Source organism: Eimeria tenella, genomic scaffold (assembly GCF_000499545.2).
Source record: "Eimeria tenella Houghton genomic scaffold, Eth_scaff1, whole genome shotgun sequence".
In the NCBI taxonomy this organism is placed as follows: Eukaryota; Apicomplexa; class Conoidasida; order Eucoccidiorida; family Eimeriidae; genus Eimeria; species Eimeria tenella.
This window is the reverse complement of record NW_013541457.1, coordinates 403,292-426,634: the sequence shown is the minus strand read 5'-3', so window position 1 is coordinate 426,634 and position 23,343 is coordinate 403,292. Positions and strand designations below refer to the sequence as shown.

Below are 23,343 nucleotides of genomic sequence, written 5' to 3'. Positions count from 1 at the left end.
GATAGCTAGCTAGCTAGCTAGCTAGCTAGCTAGCTGAGCAGCCATTTGGGTAGCTAGCTAGGCTTTAGTGTCACCTAGGTGCCGACAGGTAGCTAGCTAGCTAGCTAGCTAGCTAGCTGGCTAGCTTGGTAGGTAGCTAGCTAAATGGCTAGCTGGTTGGCTAGCTAGCTATCTGGTTGGCTAGCTAGCTAGCTAGCTAGTCAGCTAGCTAGCCAACTGGTTGACGCAATGGACACTTAGTTCCCCCGGGCGAGCTAGCCAGCCACGAGGCTATCCATTTGGCTAGCTAGCTAGCTAGCTAGCCAAGGAGGTACAGCCCAGTGGCTAGCTGGCTAGCGCACAGGCTGCACTCGGGGTCTTCACGCTGCAGCAACTGCAGCAGCAACTGCTGCTACGGCTGCTGGCAGCAACGGGTTTTTTGCTGGGAGTCCTTTCTTCGTCTGTCCCTGCTGCACTCGGTACACAGTAAAGGCTGCGAGCCTGCAGCAGCAGCAGCAGCAGAAGCTGCGCAGGAGCAGCAGCGGCGCTGCTGCTCCTGCTATGGGGGTGACGGGCAGCTGGTTGGCTGCAGCAGCAACGCACGCAGGCGCAGCCCTTCGGGATCTCGTAGCAGCAGTGTTGGTGGGTAGCTGCTTTGTTGCTGCTGCTGCTGCTGAGTTGCTGCTGCAGCTGCAGCAATAATGGCGCAGCAGCAACAGCAGTAGCACCAGCTAGGCGACGGGCAATGTGTCCAACGCGCTAATTTAATTTAACTTTATTTTGTAAAACTAAATTAAACTAATTTAATTTAAATATAATTCCTTTTATTCGAGTTAGTTGCAACGATCGCTCATACAAGCTGGGGGCCCCCGGGGCCCAGATTGAAGGTGGTGGTGTTTGGCGGCGGTGGCGGCACTGCGGGGGGTTTATAGGGCTTATTATCCTTGCCTATTTCGTAAAAAGAAAGCAAATTAAAAAAAGGAATAAATAGGTATTTATAAATAGTCAATTTGCAGTTTTCTTGGGGAATTCGGGCGCGAGCGGCGGCGCTGAGGTGTACAGACACCTCGACACTTCCGCCTCAAGACCGCCGTTCTTTCCTTCTGTTCTTCTTCCTCTTAACCATGTCTTAATAGGCCTTTTCTTCTTTTTTCTCTGCAGCCAAAACCGCCAAGAAGCAGCAGCAGCAGCAGCAGCAGGATGCTGGGGGATGAGGGTGGTTCTTTAGGCTCTGCAGAGGCCAGCAGCAACTTCAACGAATTCTCCTTCTCCAATGGGGGCCCCCTAACTCAAGACAACGAAGTAGGGGGCCCCCTGAGGGGTACTGCGGGGGTCCGCCTGGGGGGCCCCCCGGGGGGCCCCCCAGGGGGGCCCCCAGGGGCTTCTTCGCAAAGCCAAACCCTTCCCCCCCCATCTCAGGATTTGTGGTTTAGACCCATTGAGGCCAAGGCGCTGGCTGAGGACTTCCTGCACATTGACCATGAGGTCAGATAAGATCTAGGGTTTAGGGTTTAGGGTTTAGGGTTTAGGGTTTTACCGTCCTCACTTGCTGTATCTGTTGAATGTTTTGGCGATGAATTTTGTGGCTGCTCCTAGGGCTTAGCGTTCAGTGTTTATGGCTGCTCCTAGGGCTTAGCGTTCAGTGCTTAGGGTTCAGGGTCTAGGGTTTAGGCTTTAGGGTTTAGGGTTTAGGGTTTAGGGTTTGTGTGCAGATAGTGCCTTGCCGCGCCTTGGTTGAGCTGCGGGGCCTTTCTTATCTTTCGCCCACAGCGAGAGAAGAGTACGCGAAGAACCTCCGCCCAGACGTGGTAACAAACCCTAAACCCTAAACCCTAAACCCTAAACCCTCGACTCTAGCCCTGGAGAGGGTTTTTGCCGCGGAGCGGCCCTCGCGCCTCCCCCATTCCCCGACCCCAAACCCCAAACCCTAAACCCTAAACCCTGGGCGTGCTGCAGGTGACCCCAGGGGACACGCTGCAGCTGCTGCTGTTCCAGGCGCGGAGTTTGCTGCAGCAGCAAAAAGTGCAGCTGCTGTTTCCTGCTGCTTTCGGCCCCACAGTAGTTGACGCTCTTCAGAAAGACCCTTTGGGAGTGGACCTCGCCAGCCACTCTCTCTTCTACTTCGAACTCGGAGAAGAACTCTGCAGACTGTCCGCTGCTGCTGCTGCTGCTGCTGCTGCTGCTGCTGGGGCTGCTGCTGCTGGGGCTGCTGCTGGCGCTGCTGCTGGGGCTGCTGCCGTTGGTGGGGTTGCTGCTGGTGAGAGGGATGGTGAGGGTGGCGGCGCTGGGGAGGGCGGGGATGGGGTCGTGTAGCTGCTGCTGCTGTGGCTGCTGCTGCTGCTGCTGCTGCTGGCTGCTGCTGCTCTTGCTGCCGATGGTGGTGCAAGTGCTGATGGCGATGCTAGGGGGTGGCGTAACTTCTGCTGCTGCTGCTGCTGCTTTCACTTGCTGGACGCGCATGCTGAGAGCTTCCCGCCGCCGCCGCTGCTGCTGCTGCTGCTGCTGCTGCTGCTGCTGCTGCTGCTGCTGCTGCTACTTAGGCTGCCGGAGCACGAGTGGCCGCACCCAAATCTGCAGGCCATTCTGCAGCAGGCGAAGCGGCAGCGGCGCGTGGGTTTGGCTGTGGGGGCTTTTAGCAGAGACAGAAAAATACTAAAGAGACTCACTTTTGAAGAAAGAGACAGTCAGCAGCAAACTCTTGCTGCTGCTGCTGCTGCTGCTGCTCCTGCAGTTGCCGCTGCTGCCTTCGCTGCTGCTGTGTGACGGATTCAGCTGCGGCTGCCTTTGTTGCTGCTGTATTTGTTACTGCTGTGTTTCTGCTGCAGTTGCTGATGCTGCTGTGTTGCTGCTGCAGTTGCTGCTGTCTTTGCTGCTGCTGCAGTTTATGCTGCTGCTGCAAGTGTTTTTGTCTTTTGTGGTGCTCTGCTGTTCCTTGGAGAGCCTTCTTGCTGCCGTCACTGCAGCAGCAGCAGCGTTTGCTTGCTGCTGCTGTTGAGGCTGCTGCTGCTGCTGCTCAAGCTGCTGCTCCTGCCAGCTGCCTTTGTCTGTCTTGCTTCAGCTGTTAACGCAATAGAAAACAGCAGACCCTTCATGGGGCCCTTTGCATAGCCCTGGGGGGCCCCCTTATGGGCCCCCCCGAGGCCCCTACGGTCCCCAGGGGCCCCACACGATCCCCAGGGGCCCCACACGATCCCAGGGGGCCCCATACGATCCCGGGGGCCCCCTAAGACGGCCCCGAGGGGCCCAACAGGGTCCCAGAAGGGGCCCCTGATGCTGTTCTCTAGAGGGGGCCCGTAGGGGGCCCCCTTAATGTGGGGGCCCCTAAGATTAGGGGCCCCCTAAGAATAGGGGCCCCTTAGGTTCCCTCTGAACTGGGGCCCCCATAGGGTCCCCTAAGAATAGAAAAAAGGCCCCTTTTCTTAAGGGGCCCCGTAGGAGTGGGGGCCCCTTAAGACAAGGGGACCCCTGAAGTGGGGGCGCCTTAGACATAGGGGCTCCTTAGGAGTAGGGGCCCCTCTAGAATAGGGGCCCCTTAAGAATAGAAGGCCCCAGGGGCCCCCTAACAGTAGGGGCCCCCCAAGGGGGCCCCTAATTTATGAGGGTTGGCGGGACTGGGCAGGGCCCTAGCTAGGGTGGGGGCCCCACAGGGGCAAGCGTTTAGGGTTTAGGGTTCTGGGTTTAGGGTTTAGGGGTTCGGAGGTTTTTGTTTTATGGGGGTGCGGGAGATGTTGCCGCAGTGACCAGCAGAGGCTACTGCCGAATTGTTTAAAGCAGTTTGCTGCGTCGCTGTGGCTAGCTAGCTAGCTGCCTAGCTAGCTGGCTGTTTAGCCAGCTATATAGTTGGCTGACTGGATGGTTGACTAATTGGCTAGCTAGCTGGCTAGCTAGCTAGTTGGCTAGCTGGCTGACTAGTCGGCTGGGCAGCTGGCTAACTAAGTGGATAGCTAGTAATTGGTGCAGGCCTCGGCGCTCAGCCTTTTCATAACGCCGAGCAAGCCCCGCTGCTCTTCCCCTGCAGTTTTGTTGGCTAGCTAGCTAGCTAGCCAGCAGCTAGCTAGCTAGCTGCCCTGGCTAGCTATTCCAGCTGGCTGCTGGGCTAGCCACGCTCCCCGCCAGCTAGCTAGCTAGTTGGCTAGCTAGGTACCTCACGCTCCCTTTCCTTGCAGGGCCAACGGCGGCAGTGCTGCCATTGCTATTTCACCAGAACCCTCTGGGGGCCCCTGGGGGCCCCCAGGGGACCCTGGGGGCCCCCAGGGGACCCCCACCCGAGTTTAAGGAACTAAGAAGCAACAAATGGAGGCACACGCAGCAAAAGAGACGAATAAAAAGCTTAAAGGGTACTTGTTGCAAAGCTAGCAGGAGGGGGGCCCCCCACCAGGGGCCCCTCACCGGGGGACCCCCACCAGGTGTTGCCCCAGTGCCCAAAGCTACGGGGGCCCCCAGAAGAAGGGGCCCCCCGCTAGAATAAGCCAGTTTCAAAAAGTATTTATAGACGGTTTTAGGACGGAACGTAATTGCTGCTGCTGCTGCTGCAGCAGCAGGGATTAGAACATGCCTCATGTAGCGGCAAAGTGCGGGTTTGGCAGCGGCCGCAATACCGCTGCAGGTGCTGCTGTAGCTGCTACCGCAGGTGCTGCAGCAGCAGCAGCAGCACTGGCCGCAGCAGACGCTGCACGTGCTGCCGCAGCAGCGGCACGTGCTGCTGCTGCTGCAGCAGCACGTGCAGCGGCTGCTGCGTGCTGCTGCTGCAGCAGCAGCAACTAGAGGCTGACACTGCTAACAGCTGCTGCTGGCCAGCGGGTCCGCAGCAAAGACTGCAAAGCGGCCGTGTGGGGGCCCCCCAAGACAGCCGAATTGTTCTGGACAAGAAACGCGCTCACCCCTGGGCCTGCAGCAGCAGCAGCAGCAACAGCAACAGCAACAGCAGCAGCAGCGATTCCACCGTCATACAACCAGACCCCTGAGCTGCTGCTGTCAGGCGTGTTGTCGCTGCTGCTAGTAGTGCAACTGCTCCTGTCGGCAACGTTGCTGCTATGCTGCTGCAGCTGCCAATGCTTCTGCTGCTGCTGCTCCTGCTAGTACGGCTGCTGCTGCTGCTGCTGCTGCTTACCAGGAGGTACTTGGCCGTCGTAGAGAAAGACGTGAAATGTCTCTGGGGGCTCCACGTGTGGCTCAGCTGTGAAAGGCGCAGCGCCGAATCGAGGGTTTAGGGTTTAGAGTTTAGGGTTTAGAGGGGACAAAACCCGAAGAGACTACACAAAGGAAATAGAAGAGACAAAAAGAAATGAAAAGGGAGGAGGGAAATGAAAAAAGAAACGAAGAGACACAAAAAAAAAGAAACGGGAGCAGCAGAATGAAGCAGCAGCAGCAAAGAATAGAGGAAGCAAAAGAGACACAAAAGGCAATTCAGGGATAAATAATATGAAACAAAAAGCAAAATGAAAAGGAAGTAAAAGAGAGACAAACGGAGGTTAAAAAGAAGCATAAAAGAGGCTACAAAGAAGCTAAAAAAAGACAAAAAGAAACGAAGAAAAGAGGTCCGAAGCCCGTAACAGCCCATACATAGAGAGCGAAATAGGGAACCCAAAAGAGCCAAAAACAGCCAAAAAAACCCAAAAATGCAAAAAAAACCCAAAAGCCGGAGAAAAGGTGAATTAATCAAAAGGAGAAATTAAAAGAAGCAAAATGCACCGAAAAAGAGGAGAAAAAACTCAAAGAAGAGACAAAAATAGGGCCAAAAAACGAGCAGGGGGCGAGCAAAAAGCGAGTTTGAGGGAACCAAATGGCGCCAAAAAGAGCCCCGAGAGCGGGATAAACGCTGGTGAAAGAATTGGCAAGAAAGGGGAGAAGAGAAGAAGTTTAAAGAAACAAAAACATGCCAAAAAGAACAAAAAAAGAGCAAAAAAAACAAAAAAAAGCACCTGAAGAACGCTGCCCAGCCCGCACAGTCCGAAACCAACGCAGCCAGTCTGTGTACAAAACGACCCCGTCGGCCGTGGGCACGTCTGCGGCGAGCGCCGCGGGCAGTCCTGAGGGCGCAAAAGGACAATTTGAGGCGAAAAAGGACAATTAAAACCTCAAACGACAAAAACGTAAAATACGGCAGAAGAAACAATTGAAAGAAATAATTGGGAGAAAAGGAGAAAAAAAATGAGGGAAAACGAGTGAAAATGAGGAAAAAGACACGAAATATCGCAACGCCGCGGGCAGTGCTGCGGGCGCCATAGGGCAATTCAAAAGCGGAAAAAAGATAATTAAAACTTTCAAAAGGATCATTAAAAAAGGTTAAAGGAGATAAGAAGAACAATTTAAGGGAATTATAGAAGAAACGGGAAGAAAAGGAAAAAACGAGATAAAGAGAGGAAAAAACGAGAAAAAATGAGATAAAATCGGACGAAAAAAGATAAGAGAGTGAAAAAGAAAGAATCAAAGGGAGGAAAAAATGACTAAATGAAACAAAATGAGGCGACTGTGGAGACAAAAAGAGAAAAATAAAGAACTGAAACACCGAAAATTGAAAAGACGAGAAGCCATACAGCAGAAGAAGACAAACTGAGGTGTACGTACACCCCAGACGCAACAGCCTTCCCTACCAGAGGCGGCCAAAACGCGAGGCAGCTGCTGCTGTTGCAGCAGCAGCGACTTCCCGGGGTCTTCCAGCTCAAATGCCCACCGCGCCTCCTGCAGCAGCAGCAGCAGCAGCATCAGCAGCAGCGAGTGTGCAGCGACGAAGCTGCCGGGATGGCGCTCCCCAGCCGCAGCAGCAGCACCAACCGCGGAAGCAGCAGCAGCAGCAGCAGACAAAACCAGCAGCAGCAGCAGCAGCAGCAGACAAAACCAGCAGCAGCAGCAGCAGCAGACGAAACCAGCAGCAGAAGCAGCAGACAAAATCAGCAGCAGCAGCAGCAGCAGCAGCAGCTGACCGCCTCCACTCGGGCGTCTGAAGGCAGCTCAGCAGCAGCAGGATCTAAAGCGAAGAGACTTGTGTAGTGGTTGCCGCTGCCCACAACCCAAAAGGGAAACAGCGGCGTTTTGAAGCGGCTGCCTACTTCGCAGTACCTGCAGCAGCAGCAGCAGCAGCAGCAGCAGCAGCAGGCCGCAGCAGCAGCATGGGCTTCGCGCGCCCGCGTCCGCAGCCGCTGCAGCAGCTCCTGCGCGTGCGCCCGGGAGCGTGCGTGTCAAGGCCTGGAACCTAGGGTTTAGGGTTTAGGGTTTACCTGAGGACTTCCATCTCGGAGAGAAACCCCACAAGGGGCCTCTTGAGGGCCCCCCCAAGTGCTGCTTCCCCCAAACTGGCCCAGCCGTCACACACGTTGCTGCTTGCTGCTCCCTGCAGCAGCAAATTCAGCGCCTCTTGCGTGCAGTGTCCGTACACCCCAAGCAGCGGCCGCGACGGGGGGTCCATGTCGCTGCGCACCTGCAGCAGCAGCAGCAGCAGCAGCAGTAGCAGCAGCAGCAGCAGGTGCGGCGGGGGGCTGTTGCTGGGGCAGCAGCAGCACGCGCCGTTGTATCAGCAGCAGCAGCAACTGCAGCAGCCGCAGCGGTCGTTGCACTAGCAGCAGCAGCAGCGTTCGCTGCATCAGCAGCAGTAGCAACACTTGCAATAGCAGCAGCAGGAGCAGTCGCTGCATCAGCTGCAGCAGCATTCATCGCACGAGCACCAGCAGCAGCAACAGCTTCAAAAATAGCAGCAGCAGCAGCAGCACTGGCCGCACAAGCACCCGCCGTGGCAAAATCGTGACCAGCAGCAGCAGCAGCAGCAGCAGCAGCAGCAGACCTTGTTGGGGCCCCGAGTGAGAACAACGGAAGCAAGGAAGCTAAGTGCAGCCCCCGGAGCTGCCAGCAGCACTTGTCTGTGGGCGAAGTAAAAGCGCATGACTTCTGTGATGCCCACAATTTCCCGCGTTTGGAACTGCAGCGAGTCCACATCTGCTGCTGCTGCTGCTGCTGCTGCTGCTGCTGCTGCTGGCCGCTGCGGCGCCTGCATCGCCACTGTGTACACAGAGTCCGGCGTGCATTGATACAGCACTGCAGCAACAGCTTCCGCCAGCGCGTGCTGCCGCTGCAGCGAGCACGGGTGCAGCTGCAGCACCTCTTCCTGCTGCTGTTGCTGCTGCTGCTGCTGGTGACGCAGGCGGCGGCTCGCCCGGAAGCGCGAAAACAGTAAAGACCGCAGCACGAAGCACTGCAGCGCCGCCAGGACCCCACAGGGGCCCCCGTGGATTTGTGCGAGTCCCCACTCCCCGCAGTCCGGCGCTGCTGCTGCTGCTCCTGCTCCTGCTGCTGCTCCTGCTGTTGCTGCTGCTGCGCTCCCCAGTGCCTCCGGCCACTCTGCAGCGAACGCAATCGGGTGAGCCATCCTGCAGCAGCAGCAGCAGCAGCAGCAACAGCAACAGCATGTCCCTCAGCACAGAGGCGGCAGCTCGGGAGACGACGCAAAAGGCAGCAGCAGCAACTGCGGCAGCAGCAACTGCGGCAGCAGCAACTACGGAAGCAGTAACTGCAGCAGCAGCAAATGTAGCGGCCTCTACTGTAGCAGCAGCAACTGCAGTGGCATCAACTGCAGGATCAGCACCTGTTGCGACAGCAACTGCAGCAGCAGCAGCAGCAGCAGCAGGAGCAACAGCAGTAGCAGCTGCTGCAGCAGCAGCAAGTTGCTCACCACCTGCCCAAGTCTTCTCTGTCTATTTGCCGGTCCCCACCTTCCCCAAAGAGCAGCAGCAGCAACTCCCGCAGCTTCTGCTGCTGCAGCAGCTCCGTGGAGGCGTCAAGGCTGGCTCGCTGCTCCTCCTCCGTAAGAGAATCTTCTGCTGCTGCTGCTGCTGCACAGGGGCAGGACTTCCACCGCTGCTGCTGCTGCTGCTGCTGCTCACTCGGTGCGGCTGCTGCTGTTGCTGCCTTCGTAGAAGGCCCAGTACTGCTGCTGCTGCTTGGGGCCCTGCAGCAGCAGCAGCAGCCACGTTGCTCTTCCTCTTCAATCCACTCTGGGGGTACTTTGAAGCGGTCCCCCGGCAGCTTCCTGCTGCTGCTGCTGCAGCTGCTGTCGGTCCTGAGCGGGAACGTGCTGCTGCTGTTGCTGCTGCGGGGAGGCGGTGGCTGCAGAAGATCTGTCAAGTCATCATCTTGCGGCAGCAGCGCCAAAAATTCTGCTGCAGACAGCTGTCGCGGAGCAGCAGCAGCAGCAGCAGAGGAACACGTGTCTGGAGAAGTACCTGATACGCAGACAGAAAGGGCACATACAGCTGCTGCTGTTGCCCATGGCCGGCAGCAGCAGCTGCTGCTGCTGCAGCAGCAGCAGCAGCAAGAGCGCCAACTCACCATCTCTGAGAGAGGCTTCCAGTGCTCGCTGCAGCTCCACATCATCCGTATCAAACTCGGGTGGCTGCAGCTGAGGCTGCTGTTGCTGTTGCTGCTGCTGCTGCCGTTGCTGTTGCTGCTGCTGCTGCTGCTGATCCCATTCCATATCTGCTGCAACTCGCGAAAGGCGCAGGACCTCAGGGCTGTTGGCTCGGGGCCGGACGAACTCTTTAGGCGGCATTAGGGCTGCAATTCAGTCGCTGCTGTTGTTGCTGCTGTTGCTGCTGCTGCTGCTGCTGCCGCGGTTGCTGCGGCGGCGTCTTTCGTTGCTCCTGCTGCTGCGGCTACAGAGTGGGGCGAAAGGTCTGCCCTTGAGCAGCAGCTGCAGCGCTGACTGTTGCGTCGCTACAGTGCGCCCATGCAGACAGCAGCAGTGATGGAAGAAGCAGCAGCAGCAGCAGCAGCGGCAGCGTTTTGTTCCAGCGCCCCCGAGTACTGACACTGCAGCAGAGACTGCAGGGTCGGCGCCTCCGTGTGTGGCTGCCGCCGCTGGCTCTGAAAAGCTTGGAAGCTGCTGCTGCTGCGTCTGCTGGCGTTGCTGCTGCTGCTGCTGCCGCCGTCACTGCCGCTGCTGCTGCTGCAACTGCTGCTGCTGTGATGATTTGACCACACACCAAGAGGGCTCGCTGCTTCTGCCGCCGAGATCTGAGTTCCGAATTAAACAAATACTACTGTAGACGTTTGTGCTGCTGCATTCATTGCCGCCGCTGTTGCTGCTGCTGCTGCGGCGGCGGCTGCTGCTGGCGGTCCTGTGGCTGTGGCCGCATGTAATAGCTCCCGTTAGCGCTGGGCCCGAAGCTCTTTCCTGAATTGAAATAAACAGCTCAGAAAGTTGCTTCATAATTACAAGACGAGGGGGTAGAAGTCTGCAGCGGGCTGGGGAGCGCCTGCGCCTCTGCTGTGCGGTGCGGCGTGTGCCGCATTTGCGCGGCTGTCTCGGCCGTTTGGGCTGCGTTAGTCATCATTTTGGGAAGTTCAAATGAATTGTTTCGCAAAATAGCGAGAATTAAGAGTAAATAGGCCCAAAAACTACGAAAATGGCCACCCACAGACCCAGTCTGACGGCCTCGCAGCCCAGCAGTGCCACCGGCAGAGCCTCTGTTCTTTCCCGACGCACATCCGACTTCAAGCAGCAAAACACCACTCGCCGAGCTTCAATATCTCGAGAAACTCCAATTCCCAAGACCTCTAGGGCTACCGACAGCCTAGGTGGGCCCGCCGCCGCAAACCCTAAACCCTAAAACGGGGTTTTGACTGCCGACGCACCCGCAGTGCGAGCTCCACAGGCCGCCGCTAACCCTAAACCCTAAACTCTAGGCGTCCCGTGGGCCTGCCCGCGCGCCGGACGGCCGAGGGAGCTGCAGGCTAGGGTGCTGCGCAGCAGGATACTCTCAATTAGGGTTTAGGGTTTGGGAAGTGCAGAACAGGAGCCCCGGCGAAGGGCAATGCTTACTGTTCACGCCCAGGGTTCTGGGAGTCTACCATTCGGGATTAAGGGTTTAGGGTTTTGGCTTTAGGATTCACGGATTAGTTTAGATCATTCAGCAAGACCACGACGCTTTTGCCTAAGTGGTACAAATAAGAAAGAAATAAAAAATGTGTTGAGGGTTTAGGGTTTAGGATTTAGCTACGGAGCAGAGCGCGCAACAACAGTAGCTCCAATGAAGGCGCCACAAGTCGCAGCAGCAGCAGCAGCACGAGGCACAGTAGCAGCAGTGGCAGAAGCAGCAGCAGCGCTGCCAAAAAGCAGCAGCATAAGTTGCGGCAGCAGCAGAAGCTGCAGCAGCAGCAAACAAAAATTCCACTTAGGGGAACGGGAGCGCCTGCAGCTCCTGGCTTCGCTTCTAAATAGGTGTCGCTAGCTGCGTGCCTTGAAATTGTGCTGTTGCTGCTGCTGGCGAAGTGAAGCTCTGGGAACACAGCAGCAGCAGCAGCAGCAGCAGTGACGGTAGCAGCCGCCCTATGAGCCAAAGCAGATTCGACTATCTTCTAGACGGTTGACGCTATCTCCTCCACTTGCCCCGTGACGACCAATCCTGCTGCCGCTGCTGCTGCTGCTGCTGTTGCTGCTGCTGCTGCTGCAGGTCCAGGAAGCTATCAAGTGCTGCTGAATGAGCGAAACGTAACCCCCCGGCGTCTGTACAGCGCAGCGGGAGAGTCAGAGAGCACAACAATAGATGCTATTGAGACAGGCAGGTGTTTTGGAGTCTAAACCCTAGTCTCTAAACCCGAAACCCTCAGCTCCAAACCATAAACCCTAGTGCCTACCCCCTAAACCCTAAACGCATGCACGCCGCTGGCTGCAGCCATTTCCGTGGTTATTCTCCGTTTGCTCTTGCCTTGCTGCACCCTTAGTTGCTGCAGGAACTGCTGCTGCTCTCCCCGCTACTGCTGCTGCTACTCTTGCTGCTACTTCTTGACCTGCTGCTGCTACTTTTGCTGCTACTGCTTGAGCTGTTGCTGCTGCTTTTGCTCTTGCTGCTACACTTGCCGCTGCTGTTGCTGCTGGTGCTGCTCTTGCTGTTGCTGTTGGTGCTGGTGCTGCTCTTGCTTCCTCCCTTGCTGCTGCTGGTGCTGCTGTTGCTGCTGCCCTTCCTGCTGCTCTTGCTACTGCTCTTCCTGCTGCTGTGCGTTTAGATGCGAGGTGCCTAAATAAACTGCACAGCTGTTGCAAGCTGATTTTAGATTAATTTATTTCTTGTTCTTTTTCTTTTTCTCCTTTTTCTTTGAAATTGCTGACGCGTGTGGAGCCCGCTGAGGTGTACGTACACCCTGGCACTTGTGCTGCTGCAGACCTGGAGCTGTCTGGAGAGCAGCAGCAAGAAGAAAGCCCGAAGCCAGCAGCAGCACGAGAAGCAGAGCCCACAGGCAAGCTGCTGCTGCGGTTTGGGACTTTTTGCAGATCCCAGTTTTCCTTTTTTGAATTTAAAAAAATAAAATAAAAGTCTCCGAAATGCCATTTAAATCTTAAAATAAATGCTTCAGTGCTGCTGCAATCAACGCCCTACGGCTCCGCCGCCGCAAACAACGCAACGCAACAAAGTAGCTGCTGCTGCTGCTGCTGCTGCGGGGCGTGGCAACAGAAGGCCCCCGCGCCGGGGGGGTGGAGGCTGGCGGGGAGCTGCTGGTGGAGCTGGAGGAGACGGAAACTTTGCTGCTGTTCAGTAAGGCCTCGAGCTGCGCAGTGTTGGGTTCTGAAGAGCAGCAGCAAATTGCTGCTAGGAACAAGGCCTACTTGGAGCTGCTGGCAACTCGTGCTGCAGTGCCCCGCAAGTTCAAAACCGCCCACACCCAAACCCTAAACCCTCAGCAAAAGCTCAAAGCTGTGGCAACAGACTCCAGCGCCCTGCTTTCTGCTGCAGTCGCCGCCACCCCCGCGGACATACACGATGCGCTCGCCGCCAAACCCCGCAAACTGTACTGCTGCTGCTGCTGCTGCTGCTGCTGTTGCTGCCGCTTGAGCACCTGCTCATGCTGCTGCTTGTGCTTGTGCTGCTGCTGCTGCTGCTTGTTCTTCTGCTACTGCTGCTGCTGCTTGTTCTGCTGCTGCTGCTGCTGCTTGTTCTCCTGCTGCTGCTACTGCTCTCTCCTGCTAATACTGCTGCTTGTGCTCCTGCTGCTGCTGCCTTCGCCGCTACATGGGCTGCTCTGCTGCTGCTGCCGCTGCTGCACCAGTTGTGTCGAGCTGCTTCTCAGCAGTACACCTTTTGTTTCTCCGCAGCACTGATGACTTCAGAGACACTTGGAAAAAAGCAGCAGAAGAGTTTGCTGCTGAGGGTTTGAAGGCCCCAGGGACATTCTTGTCTCTGGACTGGCGACTTTGCGCAGCGCGGGACCGCCCGCGGTCTTCAGGCAGCGCGGGGGGCCCCTCGGGGGGCCCCGGGGCCTCGGGGGCCCCCGGGGCCCCCGGGGGCCCCGGCGGCCCCGGGGCCCCCTCCAGCTCCCCACATGCTTCTCTCTCGCGCAAGTCCGACTTTAATGCCTCTCAGGCGCAGCAGTCGCTAAAAGCCAGAGGAAGAGAAAACACAAAACGTGCTGCTGGAAGTTTGTTGAATAAGCGCAGCACTGGGACTGGGGAGGGGAACCGCGCAGACACAAGACAAACAGGTTCGATGTGCTGCTGCTGCTGCTGCTGCTTCTGCTGCTGTTGCTGGTATTGCTGCTGCTGGTGTTGCTGCTGGTGCTGGGGATGTTGTTGCTGTTGGTGCTGCTGCTGGTGGTGCTGGAGTTGCTGTTGCGGGTATTGCTGCTGGGGAGCAGCCAGGGGACTCCTGCTGCGGAGAGATGGTGCAGCAGTGGCTGCTTCTTTCGGTGCTGCTGCTGCTGCTGCTGCTGGCACTGTTGCTGGCGTTGCTGCTGCCACTGTCACAAGTGCTGCTGCTGCTCGTCGAGCTGCTGCAGCAACCCGCACGCTTTGTGGCCGCTGCAGTGGCTGCGAGCAGCCGCTTTTGCTGCTGCTGCTGTTGCTGCTGCAGATGGCTCTTCATCAAATTTTGCCCCCCGGCGCTCGCAGCGGCAAGTACTTGAGGAGACAGAAGACTCTTTTCTCGAGGAAAGCCAAGAAGCCACAAGTAAAGAAATCGACCCAAAGGCCGGCTGGAAGGTACCGCTTTTGCTGCTGCTGCTGTTGCTGTTGCCGTTGCTGTTGCTGTTGTCGCTGGTGCTGCTGCTGTTGCTGCTGGTGCCGCTGCTGCAGCTATTGGTGCATTTTTGTTGCCTCAAAATGGTGCTGGTGACGCTTTGTTGGCCTGTTGCTTCTTTGCTGCTGCTGCCGCGCTACTTTTCGCCCGCCGGCAGCAAAGGTTCTTGCTGCATTTCTTACTGCAGCTTTTTAACACGATTTCTGCAGCCTCCTTTTATGGGAATAAAAGTGCTGCTAAAGCTGTTTGGGATAGCGTGGCTTCGCGTCAAACTAAGCGAGCAGCAGCAGCAGCAGCAACAGCAGCGAGAGCAGCAGCAGCAGCAGCAAGAGCAGGCGTGCGCGTCTGTGTGCTGCTGCGCAGATGGCTGCCGACAGGCCGCTGCCAGCAGCACTGGCTGCTGCTGCTCTGCGGATCGAAGCTGCTCTTTGTCAGCAGCAGTTTCACAAGCAGCAAATGATTTACAGAAGCTTCAGGGCGCTGCAGCTAGCTGAAGATGCACTTGAACCTCAACTCACAGACATGGGGCCCCACACGGGAAGTGAGTTGGTTAGGCTGTCTCGCGTTGCTGCTGCTGCAGCGGCGGGCTCAGTTGCTGCTGCTGAATGCCTGCTGCTGGTGCTGCTGCTGCGTAGCCGCTGCGATGGAAGGACGGCTAGTGTTGCTGCTTCCTGAAAACGGTGCGGGCGGCGCTTCGTTTTTTGTTGCTGCTTTGCTGCTGCTGCCGCTGCTGCTGCTGCTGCTGCTGCTGTGTGCGCCACCAGCTCGGCTTTTCGCAGCAGGATTCCCATAGCCGCTCACCAGCAACAGCGACAACAGCAGAAGTAGCAGCAGGAACAGCAGCAACACATCGAGTATCTTTTTCTAATATCTGTCTGGTAGGGGTGTTGTCTGCTGCTGCAGTTAGGACAGGTTTTGGAGTAGATGCGGAGGAGAAGCAGCGGGACGGGTCTGACTCCGACGAGGCAGAAGACGAGCAGCAAAGTGAGGCCCTTCTCACAATGCGTGCTTGTTTGCTGCTGCTGCTGTTGCTGCTGCTGTTGATGTTGCTGTTGCTGCTACTGTTGCTGTTGGTTCTATTCCTTGCTGCTGCTGCGAAAGAGACGAACTCTCTGCGCGCAGTAACATACTGGCTTGGCGCCGCCAAAAACGCGAGAATCTCTCACTGGCCCCCTTCTCGCCGTTGCTGTTGCTGCTGTAGCTGTTGGTGCTGCTGCTGCTGCTGCTGCTGCTGCTGCTGCTGGTCGCGCAGGCGGGGGCAGCCGGCAGCAGCTAAAGGAACTGCTGGACTTCGATGGCCGCGCGCTGTGCGACGGCCACGGGGTGAGGGCTCTGGCATATCATCCAGTGCACAAAGACACTCTGTGTGCTGCTTACAGCAGCCCCGCGTACGACTGCAGCAAGCGGCGGACTGGTGAGGAGTCACCAGCAGCAACAGCAGCAGCAGCAGCAGCAGCAGCTGCCGAGCAGCCGCAGCCCCAGCGGCGTCCAGATGCCCCACGAGCGGTGCACAGACACCCCGCGAGGCGTACATACACTCGAGGTGTACGTACACCCCAGCGCCGCTGGTGTGTCTGCAGGAAAGCTGCTGCTCTGGTCCATTGCAAATCCGCTGCATCCTCAGCGAGTCATTAACTGCAAGACAGGGGTAACTACTGTTGAGTTCGGGCCTTCGCAGCCCAACCTTCTCGCAGGCGAGCACAGGCAGCTGTGGGGGGGTCCATTTGCCCCATTTAATTGATTTTCCCCCCATCTTTTTGCGAGTCTTCATTCTTTTTTGTTTGTTTTGTTAGTTTTTCTCTCTTTTACTTGCTTACTCATTCTCTGGGTGGTCTGTGGGACATTGCGCCTCGAGAGGTTGGGTTGAGGCCGCTTGCATTGCTGCTGGCGTGGTTAGCTGGCCCTTGCCACTCTTGCTGTTGCTGCTGCAGCTGCAACAACAGCAGCTGCTGCTACTGCAGCACCGGCCAGAGCGGGGCGAGCAGCAGAGCTGGCGCTGCTGGCCTTCTGCATCGCAGCAGCAGTTGCCTGCAGCCCCATCGTCCTCGGCGAACCCAGCAGCAGCGACACCAGGAGCAGCAGCAGCAGCAGCAGCAGCAGAGGCCGTCGCTTGCATGCGCTGCTGCTTGCAGGGGGAATGGTGGACGGTGGGGTTGGTGTTTGGGACGTCCGAGTGCCTCGCGATCAGCCAGTGCTGCACAGCGCCGGCAGCGAAGGAGTGCTGGTGAGGCTGCTGAGGTGTCTGTACACCCCGTGGCTTGGCTGTGGGTGGCGCACTTCAGGGCTGTTGGGCTAAACGCCTCAAGCCGCTTCTTTTCCCCAAATGACCTTCAACACTTTTCATTTGTTATCTGATCATTTGATTCAGTATCTCAACAACTTATTCTGCTTGTTGGTCCTGTTTGTTGTCTTGCTGTTCGTCGGCTTTTACCCCAGAGGAGCCGCACTGGTTGCTGCAGGCAGACATTCCTTAGCTTCTGCCTGTTGGCCCTTCGGCCTTTACTACTGCTGCTGCTGCTGCTGTTGTTGCTGCTGTTGTTGTTGCTGCTGCTTCAGGGCTGCCAGCACTCGGACACTGTTTGGGACTTGAAGTGGATTTTAAAGGAAGGGACGGAGGGCCTTCTTACCACAGGGGGCGACGGACAAGTCCTTCAGTGGAGCATGCAAAAAGGTAGGATAGAATAAGTAGTGGCTAGCTAGCTGCATCACTGGCTAGCTAGCTGCGCCACTGGCTAGCTAGCCACGGCACTGGCCAAAGCACTGGTTGCAGCACAGCACTTCGCCAAAATACAAAAAAGCCTGTGGGGCGGTGGCCCACCGCGCGTGACCACTGGTCACTTGGTCCAAAGCCCTTGGGTTCGCCCCCGTGGCTGCAAAGAGCTTGCAAATGTGCTCCTGTAGCCCCACGCGTGTGCTAAGGGGCCCCAAAAGCCCCCGAAAGCGCTATCTCTAAGGAACACCTCTAGTCCCCAAAATGCTGTCGCTAGAGGGGCCCCGCAAGTCCCCAAAGCGCTGTCTCTAGGGGCCCCAAAAGCCTGGCAAGCGCTGTGTCTGGGTACCCGCAACTGCGCGCTGCATTGAGCTGCTTTGTGCTGCTGCTTGCCGCTTTGTGCTGCTGCGTGCTGCTGCTTGCTGCTGCGTGCTGCTGCTTGCTGCTGCGTGCTGCTGCTTGCTGCTGCGTGCTGCTGCGCGCTGCTGCGTGCTGCTGCGCGCTGCTACTGCTGCTGCTAGGCCTGACGCACTCGGTGGCGATGGTGGTGCGGCGGACTCCGAACGCGCAGCTGCTGCAGGTGACTGCGCGCAAAAAAGACATGAGTCGCAGCCGTTTCTTCAGCTACGCCTCGGGACTGTCGCTGGACGTGGCGGCCCACGGCGACGGCAGCAGCCTTTACTTCGTCTCCACCGACGGCGGCGCAATTCACAAGTGTTCGTTGGCTTACAACGAGCAGTTCCTTGCCACTTATTTGGGCCACAAGGGCCCTGTCCGCACGGTGGGCTTGGGGGGCCCCCGAAGCCCCCAAGAACAGCTAGCTGGCCAAAAGCCCGCAGGCCGTTTGGCTAGCTAGCTGCCTCTGGGGCCCCTTCTTCTTGCCTCTTTTGGAATCGCTGCTCCCGGAGACTCTCGTTGCGGCTGTCTTGGTTTGTCTTTCTGTGCCTTTCTTCGGGGCTTGGCGTCTTTCCTCGCTTGCCTTGACTTGGCCTTTTGGAGCCCTCGAAATCTGCTTTTCTTTTCTCTGCTGCTCTGAACCTCTTCTCTTTATTCCTCCCTCATGCCAGGCGCCGCCCCTGCTTGCATGCAAGAACAACAGCCTATAGGCCTGTCTGTGTCGGCGCATGCGCACACGCACAGACGCATGCAGTCTGGTTTGTTGATGTATGCTTGCGCCGCGCATGCAAGGCCTGCATGCACTGACTTACCATGCATGCGCCGCGCATGCAAGCCCGCATGTACTGACGTACCATGCATGCTCCGCCCATGCAAGCCTGCATGCACGAGTGCACCCACGCGCCGCGCATGCAAGCCTGCATGCCCTGATGCACCGTGCATGCCCCGCGCATTCAAGTCTGCATGCACTGGTGCTCTATTCATGCGTGCATGCAGCGGGCCACCGTGCATGCGCAGCGCATGCAAGCTGCTGAGTGGTGCTGCTTCAGGTGCGGCTAAGTCCTTTCTCCCCGAACTTGTTGCTGAGCGGCGCCGCCGACTGGACTGTGCGGCTGTGGCCAGTGGCCCGCAGCGAAGCGGAGGCGGAGGTGTTCATTTCTACGGAGGCGCCCAGCGCGGTCAGCGACGTTTGCTGGTGAGGGCTCTTGGGAAAAAAAGACCATTTGGGTGAAATGAATGAAACAAAATGAGACATTTGGGATTAATGGAGGCACTCGGGGAGAGAAGAAAGAACTGTCACAAACACAAGCAATAAGAGAAGAGCTGGGCTGCACGGTTTTCTTTTGCTGCTCCCTTTTGGCCGCCTTAGCTGCGCTGCTGCCTCTCTTCTCGTCGCTGTCTTTGCTGCTGCTGCTCTTTTTGCTTTTTTCCCTTTTGTCTTTCTTTTTTTATCCACCTCTGCCTTCTTCACCCTGTCCCGTTTGGCGCGTTGCGCTGCTTCTGCAGCTGCTGTTTTCTCCACTGCTGCCCCACTTCTCGCTCCAGCTCCCATCACTACTGCTGCTGCCGCTGCTGCTGCTGGTGCTCCTGCTGCACGTTCGCTCAGGAGTCCCTATGACGCGACCTCATTCTGCTGCTCGTTTGACGATGGCCGAATTGAGCTCTGGAACTGCGCAGAGCTAACAGAAGATCCCGCGGCAGTTTTGTACCCTCGCCGTGCGGACTCTCAGACTAAAAGACGGCTCACCCAAATAAGGCAAGTACAAATCTTTTATTTTCCTTTTTGTTTGTTGCGGGAAGTTTCTGGCTCCCTTGCGTTCAATGAACTCTACCTGCCTTATGTAGAAGCAGCAGCGCTGGCAAGGCGTTTGGGATAAACACAGGCATGCATGCAGGCATGCACGCGCGTGAATGCAAGTGCGCAAGTGCATGCATGCAAGAGCATGCATGCAAGTGCATGCATGCAAGTGCATGCATGCAAGTGCATGCCAACCACGTTTGTGCAGGTACGCACCTTGTGCGCCTGTGGTGGTTGTGGGGGACGACGAGGGCTGCATAAGCCTCGTGAGCATCGAAGAGGAAGCTGTTCCTGCTTACTCTCGACAGGAGCAGCAAGAACGCCTAGAGCAGGCCTTTCAGGCCAGGGCAAGCCAGCACCAGAGAGGGCCGGCTCAAGAGGCCTCAGCAGAGGCTTCTTGAGCAGCAGCCGCAGCAGCAGCAGCAGCAAGGGGGCCTTAGACACCTACGCGAACTCAGTCTAAAACGCAGCAAGCAAGAGGCCCGAAGGTTCTGAAAGCGCGCCCTGGGCGGCTGCAGCGCGGGCTGTTGGTCTAGGTAGCAGCAGCTGCAGCAGCAGCAACAGCAGCAACTGCACAGCAGCAGCCTGGCTATTGCTATTCACGTGCCTTTCTGTCGCTGGAGGTGTTTATTCTACATAACGTTTGCCTTGTCTGGGTCAACGTGAAACATGCGCACAAATTCACCTAATGCTTTTCACTTTATAGCAGTTAAGACAGCCAATAATCCTCCAAACTGCAAACCACAACAAAGGCAAGAAAAAGCCGCTCACGCTGGTCCGCCCCCCTGTCGGACTCAGCGCAGTCTCTGACACAGTTGCTGTACGGCTAGTCCGGGGGCCCCTCTGAAGCCCCTCTACGGGCCCCCTTGGGGGGCCCCCAGAAGTGCGGTGGGGCCGCTAAAGTGACACTCCGCTGGGGAGCGAGTACTACAGGCCTTTTCTTGAGGGCCCCTTAAAAGGCCCCTCCCATGGGGCCCCCTGAAAGGGGCCCCTAAGAGAAGCCGCTTGCTGGCGGGACCCTAGGCAGCCTCGAAGGCCCCGTAAGCTCAAGAGAAGGGCCCCTAGGCATGTAAATAAAACCCCAAACACAGCGGACGGCGGTGGCATGAAAGCAGCAGCATGGCCACACCGTCCAAAGGGCTTTGCGCTGCGAGGTTGTTGTCGCTGCTGCTTCAAGGGAGCAATTCTAAGCCCTCTCTGTTCGAGGGTATTGTAGTGCAGAGTGTCTCAACAGCTTGAGTTGTAGCGGTCTCCCTGCAAGAGAAGAGAATGTGTGGGGCCCCCCAGTAGACAGAGAAAGCCCCAGTGGAACTGCATGTGGGGCGTCGAGCTTCCACACTACTTGCTCTTGCAAACCCCGCAACTGCCTATATGCATGCTTGCATGCATGCCTGCATTCAAGTATGCATGCATGCAGCCTCTTCTAGTGTGGGCCCCTAAAGCCCCGCCCCGACGAGCCGCCTGGCCTTCCTGGGCGGAGTTTGTCTCCGAGCTAAAGGAGACTGCGGGGGCTGAGTCATTTAGTAGTAGGCGTCGTGGGCGTTGTGGTCGACCACAACGTTTGTGTGGTCCTGGGGAGTTTCTGCAGCAAAAAGACAAACATTATGCACGCACGCACTTGAGCTTTCAGCCTCTAAAAAGGCCCTTTTTTTGGCAACAGACCTGCGTCTTTCATTTGTAATTAGTCGCGTCTTTGCACGGTTTGTAAGGGCAAAGCTTTCAAGCAGCGCTTGCACCGACAACTGGGGGCTCGCTAGACTCACCGCCCCAGAATGAAGGCTCGGCCTCTTGGGCCAAATCACTTTGTTTGTGCTTCCTCTTCTCCTGCACTTTCAAGAACTCCTCATCCCTCTCCTCGTCTTCGTCCAGCAGCTTTTTCTTCTCAGGGTTCTTTGCGATGCTGGTTTCTTTTTTTCTGCGAGGCACATGCACTGCCACAAGGATTCGGTTGCTGTGCAGCTTGTATCTCGAGCTGCCTGGCTAGCCCTCTGACAACCTAGCTAGCTAGCTAGCAATGTAGGTGACTAGCTGGCATGGAATATTGCTAGGTGGCAATGTGCGCGGCTGTTTGGAAAGGCAGGTAGCTAGCTGGAATTGTAGGTGGCTAGCTGGAATTGTAGGTGGCTAACTAGCGGCGCAGCTAGTCTAGAATGAGACACCTTTTGTAGATGAAGTAGGCGATAAGAGCGGCAATCGGCACAAGCAGGCCGAAGCTAACGCCCAGGGCCACGGGAAGGATGCTGCTGCCTGCAGAAACAGACCCCCACGGCCACACACACAAACTAGCCAGGTATGTTCACCCCCAAGATAAAAGCCTATTGCTTAGCTGTGCAGGTGTTGCGCACGCTGTGGCTTTAAACTGTTTCAGAGCGTGCCTCTGTTTGTCTCAGCTCTTGTGTATCTGGGTGAGCCGTCTCCAGTTTTCGTGTGCCATTTTGCGTGTGCACGCTCCTTCTAAAGTTTCTTTTCCTCAGGTCCTTAGGTGTCAGTTTGCGTGTACATCTCCCCTCTCCACGTGCAGGTACTTGTGTCTGTGCGTTTCCTAGTTAAGTGGTTTTGCCTATCTAGCGTGCTGCGCCGTAGCGTTGGCCCGGCGTGGTGCGCTCGTGGCCATTGGTGTTCCAGTGGTCCAGAGGTCCAGTGTGGACTCACAGTTGCAGTCGTCGCTGCCGCCAATCCACTGGCCGTTCTCACACTTCCAGGGCGTCGAGTGGCCGTCTCCGCACTCGCAGTAGCCGTAGATTTCCCAGCCCTCGCTGGCTTCGGTGCAGGGGGGCAGCTCGGCGGTGCTGGGATCGGCCGATCCCAGGGATGTGAACGAGAACTGGTTAGGGGCGAGGGTGAAGCAAGTGGGGACCATGTCATACATCTCACAAGTACCATTGGTGTACCAGTTGGCATAGTTGGTGCCCACCCCCTGCGTGCGGGGTTCGTCCTTGGAAAAGGCGCCCACAGGCCACATGGTGGCCACTGCGTTGCTGGAGCTGGTGCTGCTGCTGGCCTCAGTGGTGGGTGGCTTCGTGTACTGCGTGGGGTTGTCTGAAGAAGAAACTTTGAAGACAGCTTTGCCGCACTCCGTGGGGTTGGGGACGGTTATTTGCTTCGCAGCCTTCATGCGCTGGCAAGTGGTCCCGTCCCAAGTCCCGAAATGAGCTCCTAAAATGGCTTTTTCGGGACAAGCCGTGGCGTGGTCTTCGCGCACATAAGGAGAGTTGTAAGAAACCGGCCGGGTGGTCTTTTCGGGGTAGAAGCAGTACCAAGTGAGGACTGGGGAGGCGTCGCCGACGGAGCAGTACTTGCCCGCGCCCTCAAGCAGCTGCATGGACACTCCTAGCAAAGTGCACACTTTGGTTTCTTCGTTCCAGACAAAAGGGTATCTGTACTTGTCGTTCAAGTTCGTAGTCCCGTTGGGCACGTACGTCGCCCACGCCCACCACGCACACAGCCCCAGCCCGTCAGTGACCTTCGCCAGCTTCTCCGAGGCAGGGGAGGTGGGATCGTTTTTGGCCCGCTGCTGCTCCGCCAGCGCCTCCAACTCGGACAGAGTCAAAGGGCTTATCTTGACGGGCGTCGTATCCCACATGGCGAAGCCACCCCCCAGCGGCCGCGTGTCCTGAGGTGACCCCTTTGTGGGCACCTTCTCCAGGTAGTTCCCAGGCCATATAGAGCTGTCCGTCGTGGGCTGCTGCAGCCGTATCTCCTTACCCATTACAGGACACCGCCCCGCAGGCTCGCGGTACTTCTTGTTGCTCACTGTCTTTTCGTTCCCGAGGTCTACGTACACCCCGCTACCTGTCGCCCACAGAAACACACACTACGCGAATGCGCCCCATAAAGCCATTGGCAGCAGCAAAAGCTGCAGCAAAAGCTGCAGCAGAAGCGACAGTAGCAGGAACGGAAGTAGCAGCCACCACAGGGGTGCCTACGAATCTGGCCTCTTGCAGGGGCGGGGGAGAGAGCTGAAGGGTTGTGGGCCTACCGTGAGTGTATGGAATGTTGAACTTTTGCATGGAATCTCCCCATGGGTTGGAAGCTACCTGTGAGCCGTTAGAAGCTGCTGCTTGGCTCGGCTTTGCTCCGAATAGGCAAAATGCCGCCACGGCACTGATGCAGCACAGCCGCCTCAGGCCGAAGCCTTCCCGTAGAGCCTCCATCTCTCCGGCAGAGTGTGAAGATCTTGCGCTCTTGCTGCTGCTGTGGCTTGCTGCTAGTGAGGCCTATTGACCTTGCCTGGCTGCGTGCAATTTGGGATCGCCTTAGTGGATATGAGGACGGGGTCGGCTGCCCTCGCGGCGCAGGTAAATCGAAAAGAGTCGCGTGATTGAATGAAATAGAGGAATTTATCAATGAATTCTATAGAATGAAAAAGGGAAGAAGGAAGAAAATGTCAAGGGCACCGTCGCTGGAGGAGTTGCCGTCGTCTCGCATCCGCGGCAGTCTCGAGTCTGCAGTGGCCGTCGACT

General features: G+C 57.2%; 4 protein-coding genes across 4 annotated transcripts; 2 read left to right on the top strand and 2 right to left on the bottom strand.

Annotated features, from left to right (window-relative positions):
* Window positions 1–1,179: 1,179 nt before the first annotated feature.
* On the top strand, window positions 1,180–3,087 carry ETH_00004875 (uncharacterized protein; the record flags this gene model as incomplete). Its single annotated transcript, XM_013372366.1, has 5 exons — window positions 1,180–1,464; window positions 1,692–1,787; window positions 1,936–2,129; window positions 2,520–2,662; window positions 3,038–3,087. The coding sequence occupies 5 exons, from the start codon at window positions 1,180–1,182 to the stop codon at window positions 3,085–3,087; spliced, it is 768 nt and encodes a 255-aa protein (XP_013227820.1).
* Window positions 3,088–4,739: 1,652 nt separating this feature from the next.
* On the bottom strand, window positions 4,740–9,517 carry ETH_00004870 (uncharacterized protein; the record flags this gene model as incomplete). Its single annotated transcript, XM_013372365.1, has 9 exons — window positions 4,740–4,867; window positions 5,090–5,155; window positions 5,901–6,008; window positions 6,573–6,660; window positions 6,903–7,038; window positions 7,197–7,396; window positions 7,757–8,339; window positions 8,642–9,191; window positions 9,298–9,517. The coding sequence occupies 9 exons, from the start codon at window positions 9,515–9,517 to the stop codon at window positions 4,740–4,742; spliced, it is 2,079 nt and encodes a 692-aa protein (XP_013227819.1).
* Window positions 9,518–10,373: 856 nt separating this feature from the next.
* ETH_00004865 (axonemal inner arm I1 intermediate chain dynein IC138, putative) lies at window positions 10,374–19,281 on the top strand (the record flags this gene model as incomplete). Its single annotated transcript, XM_013372364.1, has 13 exons — window positions 10,374–10,545; window positions 12,420–12,753; window positions 13,058–13,443; window positions 13,812–13,939; window positions 14,340–14,517; window positions 14,880–14,960; window positions 15,229–15,390; window positions 15,557–15,670; window positions 15,908–16,200; window positions 16,533–16,647; window positions 17,208–17,467; window positions 18,132–18,277; window positions 19,089–19,281. 13 exons carry the CDS (start codon window positions 10,374–10,376, stop codon window positions 19,279–19,281), a joined length of 2,562 nt encoding a protein of 853 aa, XP_013227818.1.
* Window positions 19,282–20,400: 1,119 nt separating this feature from the next.
* On the bottom strand, window positions 20,401–23,034 carry ETH_00004860 (apical membrane antigen, putative; the record flags this gene model as incomplete). Its single annotated transcript, XM_013372363.1, has 5 exons — window positions 20,401–20,462; window positions 20,644–20,795; window positions 21,040–21,127; window positions 21,533–22,672; window positions 22,860–23,034. 5 exons carry the CDS (start codon window positions 23,032–23,034, stop codon window positions 20,401–20,403), a joined length of 1,617 nt encoding a protein of 538 aa, XP_013227817.1.
* Between the last annotated feature and the right edge of the window lie 309 nt (window positions 23,035–23,343).